The 8140-nt window shown below is 37.8% G+C and overlaps 1 protein-coding gene across 4 annotated transcripts in view; it reads left to right on the forward strand.

The window, feature by feature from the left end:
* ITGB1 (integrin, beta 1 (fibronectin receptor, beta polypeptide, antigen CD29 includes MDF2, MSK12)) overlaps positions 1 to 8140 on the forward strand; it is a 44053-nt gene that overhangs the window by 22332 nt on the left and 13581 nt on the right. For all 4 annotated transcript variants that reach the window (XM_010859890.1, XM_010859892.1, XM_010859889.1 and 1 more), the window contains exons 4-9: positions 846 to 1068; positions 2540 to 2710; positions 3286 to 3524; positions 5513 to 5668; positions 6409 to 6504; positions 6781 to 6870. In XM_010859890.1, coding sequence (XP_010858192.1) covers positions 846 to 1068; positions 2540 to 2710; positions 3286 to 3524; positions 5513 to 5668; positions 6409 to 6504; positions 6781 to 6870 — 975 coding nt within the window. The remainder of the gene's footprint in view (positions 1 to 845; positions 1069 to 2539; positions 2711 to 3285; positions 3525 to 5512; positions 5669 to 6408; positions 6505 to 6780; positions 6871 to 8140) is intronic.

Consider the following 8140-nt stretch of genomic DNA (forward strand, 5'->3'; position numbering starts at 1 on the left):
CTCTGCGTGTGCATCTCTGTTCTTGGAGGTAGGTTTCTATTTCCAAACCCTGGAAATAGGGTTATCTGTACCATTTTTCTAGATTCCACATAAAACCCATTTTAAAATCACATCACTACTGGAAGTTTTACCCCACACCACAAGTACCGTTTACATAGCATTACCATTTTTTGTTTTTAAACAATTCACCCAACAGAAATACATTCTGACCCTGTTATAAAATCACTTGCTATTTTTTTTTTTTTAGTTAATTTTAAAAGGCTTTTTTCTATTAATAACCAATAGTTTTTTTTTTTTTTTTAACTTCCAAGAATACTTAGTAAATCTGTGGTAAATTTCTTGGTCTCCTTTTTAAAAAAGGTTTTGGGCTCATATATTTTTCCTAGTATTGAGTTGTTCAAAATATCATGAAGGAAAATGCTGTCTAATATGAAAGACTTCTAAGAATTTTTCTAAGGGAAATTTTGGGAAAAGTATTTGTCTGTTATTTGGATATATTTATTATTAATAATTCTTAACCCTGCTGAATAATTTCATAAAAAAATTTCTTTGAGTAGATACTCTGAACATGAAACAGTTAAAATATACACTTAAGTTCTACTAAATATTTCTAAAATAATATAGTACTAGTTATATATTAGTAACAAAGGTACTACCTTCACGGAGAAATGTTTTTGTTTTGTTTATTATGGTTAGATGAAGGGAACAACATTTTGGTTAAAACCAGAGACAAAGTACATTAGACATGTTACCTGATTTTTGCAATTTAATTGGTTATTTGCAATTATATAAAAGGTTTGACCATTTTATATCATATTTATAGCTATATTTTATATGTCATTTAGACATTTTTACAAGAAGGTATGCCTACATCTGCTCGATGTGATGATTTAGAAGCCTTAAAAAAGAAGGGCTGTCATCCAAATGACATTGAAAATCCTAGAGGCTCCAAAGATATAAAGAAAAATAAAAATGTAACGAATCGAAGCAAAGGAACAGCAGAGAAGCTGCAGCCAGAAGATATCACTCAAATCCAGCCACAGCAGTTGGTTCTGCAGTTACGATCAGGTATGGAAATCTGATTCTAGGAGTGCCTTTGGGTCCACTTGAGCTTCCAGACAACTTTATATATGTTTCTGTTGAGAAATGTTGAGTATGTTAACTTTTAGAAATTTTTTGAATTTTTTGCAGGTATAATTTGTCAGACCATGTACCTGACATTTGCCTAATGTCCAAAGTAAATTCTGTTAAAGATTCAGAAAGTATTATTAATAGATTTAGTGGGTTTTTCAAAAATAAAAATACCCATCTTCTGGTGTAACTACATAACATAAAGATAACATTTTAATCTATTTTTTCCTTCGTTTTTGTACACTACTGTTAAAACATTAAGGTTTTCATAAGAATCTGTAGCAGTCCTGCATCTGGAAAAAAGAAAAAATATGCCCCGTTCTCTTCTAATCTCCAGCCCCTTCCACCCAGGACTCACGTGTGCCCTCCCCACCCCCTCTCCGTTGCCCTCTCTTCAGCCTGGTGCCTCTAGACCTGCTCTGCCAACTTCTGCTGGCACCTGAAACTGCCAGGCCTGATGGACCCTCGGCAGGCCTTTTTTTTCCCTTTATTTAACTCTGCTGTACATGTGATGCCTTTGAGCTTCTTGACATGTTTCTTTTTGGCTTCGGCGATAAGGCTTCTGCTTTCCTTCTTATCTCTTGCCAGTGCCTTCCAGTCTTCTTTCTGTGTCTTTTTTCTTCCTTCCTCTTTGTAATCCACTTAACTGGGCTTTCCTCTCATGGTTTTGAAACCCTTTGTGTGCTGTAACACAGACTTTTTTCTCTCAAGCTCCAAACACAGTTATCCAACTGCCTACTAGAAATCTATATAGAGAAAATCTGCAAGTTAAAAACGAAATGACCTTTTACCCAGACCTCTTCCTACTCTCTTCCTACTCATGTGTTTTCTGATGCATTTCAACTCACACCTCTGGTACATCTCTTCTGTGTCCTTATTGGTTTCATATCTGTATCCTCTTTTTTTCCCCTATAATTTCTTAACAAGTTTGTCTCTTTAATCATCTTAAAACTTTTCATCAGGTTTTCTTAAGTGAAAATCAGATTACTTTATTCACTGCACGCAGTGCATCCTATAAACAGAGAAGAGTCTCGCTTGACAGCGTCAGTCTCTAAAACGCCCGGAGTGTCCTGTGGTGTGCCTGCCTCACCCACCCCATCCAGTTTGTGTTGTTCCTATCTGTTTTCCTTTGTCGTAGTTAGCAACCCACTATTTGCCTGTCTTGCCCACTGTAGATTGGGAATGCTGTCTTTTTCATTATCCCTGGGGCCTGGCATTTTAAATATTTGTAAATAAAAAGAGTACACAGGCATTGATTGAATTCCCTATGGAATGCCCTGGTTTTTGTAAAAACTACGTGAATAGTACTGTTTACTCTGTAGTGTTGACCTTATCAATCTGATTTACTTGGCTTTTCCATTTGCTTTTGATTGCTGGCAAGCTAGTTTTCTAATCTCTGATTAATTAGGGGAGCCACAGACATTCACACTAAAATTCAAGCGGGCTGAAGACTATCCCATTGATCTCTACTACCTCATGGACCTCTCCTATTCCATGAAAGACGACTTGGAGAATGTGAAAAGTCTGGGAACAGATTTGATGAATGAAATGAGGAGGATCACTTCAGACTTCCGAATTGGTAGGAATTTTGAGAAAATTAATAATTTTCATTTTTGTAAATCTTAGCAGTTTTATCCTTCACTATATAAATGTGAGATTAGGAGGCTAGGTTTTAGCTTTTTCTTTCTGAGAGGACTGATACTCCTGTCACATGGCTAATGATTTTTCTGCCTCCTTGTTCCTCTCTTACTATAAAAAAGAAAGAAAGAGTCAGTCGTGTCTGACTCTCTGTGACTCTGTGGACTGTAGCCCACCAGGTTCTTCTGTCATGGAATTTCCCAGGCAAGAATATTGGAATGAGTTTCCATTCCCTTCTCCAGGCGATCTTCCCGACCCAAGGATGGAACCTGGATCTCATGGATTGCAGGCAGATTCTTTACCATCTGAGCCACCAGGGGAGCCCTTCTTACTGGCTGCCATGTTATTTGACACACATTACACCACATAGAGAATAAACTGCATGTTTGTTGTTACAGGAGTTTACTCATTCATTTGTTGATCTTATAAACATGTTGATTACTTAGACTTGATTTTTTTAATGCAGTTTAACCATCCACCCTCCATCCTCAACTGCATGTGCGTTTTCCTCCACAGGGTTTGGTTCTTTCGTGGAGAAAACTGTGATGCCTTACATTAGCACAACACCAGCTAAACTCAGGAACCCTTGCACAAATGAACAGAACTGCACGAGCCCATTTAGCTACAAAAATGTGCTCAGCCTTACTGATAAAGGGGAAGTATTTAATGAACTTGTTGGTAAGCAGCGCATATCTGGAAATTTGGATTCACCAGAAGGTGGCTTTGATGCAATCATGCAAGTCGCAGTTTGTGGAGTGAGTGCATTCATTCTCTACAGGGGATATTATTTGTGTGGAATTTAAGTGTGATTTTTCTGTCAGAAAATATTACCTTAATTTCTATACTATACTGATTAATCCCTTAAATTCCCTCCCAACTGCAAGTGGTTTAAAAAAAAAGCATAGTCAATCTGGGTTTTAAAAGCCAAAATGCTCACCATTTGAAACAGTGGGGCAGCGTAGCTTTAGCTGGTGTCCTGGGTTTTTTAAGGAGGCTCAGGGTACCCTGGCTTTTAGCTTTGTGACTGAGATGGTATTAGGGTTATCTGAGACGTCACCAGGAACATTAAAAGTGCTCAAATAGATTGTGTGTCAGGCACCATTTTCCTTTGGTTAGTTTTCTTCTGCTTATCTTTGAGAGGCATCTTCCCCATGTCTTAGGAATTTAAAAATAAATTTTTAAGTCCTAGTGTGAAAGCTGTATATATTCTGAGAAGTCATATAATGTTTGCAATTTTAATTAGAAGATTTTCAACGACAGTAAGCTGATCCTCCATTGGACTGGTGCTTAGAATTTTTGACTCATTTACCAACCCAAAATTTTAGGTGACCTTTTAATGATGTAGCTGAGGACAGAAGTAGAAAACACTGTGAGCTAGATGAAGTTTTATCTGTCTCATTTTCCCCCCCTTTTTCCTTATAGTACCCCTGTGCCCTAAAACACCTTTCTCTTCCGGATGCTTCTTAATGGTTACTTTTCAACCAAGTTTTAGTATGCTATTTGATACCCAAGATGATGATATAATACAGTGCTTGAGATAACAGTCTTTAGACTATTAGGACAAAGCTTCAAATGTTCCCATCACTGCTCATCCACTAGGCAGTTTCCTTCTCCTTAAGAGATAATAACAGGTACACCTTAGGAAGTTTAAATACGGTAATCCATAGATAGTGCAAGTAGCCAACAAACAGTTAACAACTGTATTATAGTCAGTCTTGACTTCTCATCAGGGTAGATGCAGTTTAAGGATAGTCTCCACTTTTAAAGGGGAAGAGTAGTTTTCCAGGCAGTGCTTAGCTTGATGCCTGTTTCCTCTCCAGCCATTCATTTGTGATCCTGCTAGAAGCTCATATGGAGAAAGCATTCTTTGCGCTGTCTCTGCCTGAACCTCAGCCTTGAGATTAAAACAGGCCATGGTATCCTGGCCGCTGCTCTCTGCTCCCTGTGCTGACTGAGAGTAACTGTTCCACTTACTTCTCTAAATGCAGAAGAGACATATTCCAGTTGGTTGGCCAGCATGAATAAACTTAATTCTTGCCTTCAAGGATTTTATAGTCTTAGGAAGATATATACAGATGTATGGAGTAAATAAAGACAGGTGATTGTAAAATTACCATTCAACAGGATTTTACCACCACTTTAAATTTTTTGCTGAATAAGGTGGAGAATAAAATAAATGAACAAACAGTACTGATGGATTAAAAGGGGTGGAATTAAGCAGGATCAACTCTGAAGAAAATGCTTTTTATTAGAATTAAAAAGGGGAGGCTTTTTTAATATGGTGGCTGATAAAGGGAGTATGTGCTCCAGAAGGTGGAGTAGGTATGGATGGGAAGGGGAGATAACAGTGTTTAGATAAAGTTGGGTGTGGGCTGAGACGTTTTCATTTATTCATTAAGCACCTAGTAGAGATAAGATGATGCACAAAACCAGATGTGGTCCCTGCCCTGTGTGGAGTGTGGCTACCTTTTAGTGGGGATAAGGACATTGACTTTAAAAGGTAGTTTTTAAAAAAAGAGCTGAGACAGACAGCTAGGCAAGGTGAAGTGTTACAGTGAGGCAGGGGCGTTTTATTCAGCGGGCTCAGTGCCTTTATCAGCAAGGATGTTATTAGCATTGTTAAAAGAGAAAATACAGAATTAAGTTGAAAGTATAGTGGTGGCCTGTATAAAGATTAAAATATTTAATCTTTGCTGAATTTCTGTAGGTAGTATTTTAAAACTGAAATCCTTTTCTTTTCAAGTCCCTGATTGGTTGGAGGAATGTGACACGGCTGCTGGTGTTTTCCACGGATGCTGGGTTTCACTTCGCTGGAGATGGGAAACTTGGTGGCATCGTTTTACCGAATGATGGACAGTGTCACCTGGAAAATGATGTGTACACAATGAGCCATTATTACGTAAGTGCTTAGCGCCTTACATATTCAGTGGATTTGGGTTTTTAGAGTATTATGGGTAATGGGCTTGTGGGTTTTTCAGGATTGGGGTTTTGTTATTTTGGTAAGTTGGGCCCTGACCTAATGTGCAGGAAAGCTTTGTTGCTGTTCTGATGCTGTGGCTTTGTGCCTGCTTCCTTCTGCGTAGCTGAGGGCCTGGTGGTAAAGGGAGCTACTGACTCCTGGCCCTGCACCCCAGCCCAAAGCTCTGTCTCCTCTCACTCGGTCCATCAAGGAGTACCAAGTTTGATACTATGTCTAAACAAATCATTTGTATAGTCTTACACTCCTTGTCTTATTTATATATGATTTAAGAAAGTAGGCATCCTGCCTCTACGGAAAATAAACATGGGCAGTTTATTCAAGGTCTGGAAGAAACCTAAACCTTGCTGAATCTTGGTCTTTTTCTTAGTGATAATATAACCTTTAATTATGGCAATTCTTCAATTTCATTGTTCTGACATTTAATATACATAGATAATCTTTTAAAAATCTTTTTTATTGAAATTTTTATGCACACTAAAGATAAAAAAGGATCAGAAACCCACTAGACAGCACCTAGTTCAGCAATAATTTGTGTTGTTTCAGGCAGTCTTGTGTAAGTAATCCAGATATATCTGCAAATCATTATTTTCAGAAAGTTTTGAAAAACTGGAGTATATTGGATATAATTACATACTAAATTTTATTACTTAATTTCTTAGGATTATCCTTCTATTGCTCACCTTGTCCAGAAACTAAGCGAAAATAACATTCAGACGATTTTTGCAGTTACTGAAGAATTTCAGCCTGTTTACAAGGTAAATATATACTTGTGAGATCAAAATAGGAACACATTTCTAGATCCTTATTGTTTAGTCATCAAAGGCAAAATGATATGTCTGAATTGAAATGTGGGAAAATGTCATCAGATAGGCTAGATTTTACAAATGTATTTTAATTACATTGCAAAACTAGTTTTTAGGTCTGACTCCTTATTTAGGATATATATCTAGAAATGGTTTTTAAAAATAAATAGTAGGCACTCAGTAGATGCTAATTAGTCAGATTTTATAGGTTTTATCTTTTAATTGCAGGAACTGAAAAATTTGATCCCTAAGTCAGCGGTAGGAACATTATCTGCAAATTCCAGCAATGTGATTCAGTTGATCATCGATGCGTACAATGTGAGTGCATTCTAAGTAAGATCTGTTTTGGGCAGTACCCTGTTGAAAATACTTTGCTTAAAAATAGTAAAACTCCTTTCATACACAATTTAGCAGGCCCCACAAGACAATGTAAAACTTGTATGTAAAATTCTGTATGTGGAAGAAAAACTCATTTTCTTACAAAAATGTGTTTGCAAGGCAAAATAAAAGGCATGGCGGGGGCTGGATTTCTAAATTCTGTTTGAATGTCATTAAGTAATAAGTCTCCTTTTTGGAAAACAAGTATGAAACAACTTTCATTTAGATTTATAGGATTACCTCAGTCTTCTGTACTTCCCTTCATTTTATAGATTCATTGATTTTGATGAATTGTGCCAGAAAAGCCTTTTATTTTTTTCTAATTCTTCTCTTGCCATATTTTCAGGGTACATAGTTCTCTGTTCTCAAGTGGTACACACACAGTCATATGTGCATGTACTATAAAATATATATGAATGCATACATGACTTATTAAAATAAGATTTATAAGATTTTTACCCCATGTGGAAAGAAGTTGAAATTAAAAGAGGAATTGTTCATCTCGAGTTTAGTTCCGAGTACTTTAGGGATACTCATTAAGCCTTGGTCAGTAACTGTTGTAAGTCATCAGAGGCCTTTGTAATACAACTGTAACCATCCTGTGCTGCATACACCAGCTCCAGCCCTTCGACAAGTTGAATTTTATTTTCTACCTCATGCCAGGGGGTTACAAAATGTTTTGGAAAGACCCTACTCAGATTTTTACAGACTTTCTAGATTCTGGTTTTTCCCTGTCACCCCCATAGTCGTTCTGTCTTTACAGCATATCTTAATGCTTTCCTAACTCCATCTGTTGGGCTTCCCTGGTGGCTCAGAGGTTAAAGCGAGTGGTGTGACCAGGACTGAGCTCTCCGCTGCAGCCTTCTCCATTTGTCCTGCGCCCTCTGCTGTTCTACAAAAGCACTGGCTTGAATCCTCCCACTCTGGGTTTTCTTTCTTTGAGGGAGTGGGGGCAGGCTTGCAATGGCCCCTAAGCAGATTTATTTCCAGCCTATGTAGTAGGTTATTTACCTCTGTCCTTCGTGAGCTGAGGCTTCCCTGATGGCTCAGACGGTAAAGAATCCGCCTGCAATGCAGAAGACCCAAGTTTGATCCCTGAGTTGGAAAGATCCCCTAGAGAAGGGAATGGCAACCCACTCTAGTATTCTTGCCTGGAGAAATCTATGGACAGAGGAGCCTTGTGGGCTATAGACCATGGGGTCACAAAGAG

The sequence above is a fragment of the Bison bison genome, unplaced genomic scaffold, assembly GCF_000754665.1.
Source record: "Bison bison bison isolate TAMUID 2011002044 unplaced genomic scaffold, Bison_UMD1.0 scf7180017864461, whole genome shotgun sequence".
NCBI classification, from domain to species: domain Eukaryota; kingdom Metazoa; phylum Chordata; class Mammalia; order Artiodactyla; family Bovidae; genus Bison; species Bison bison.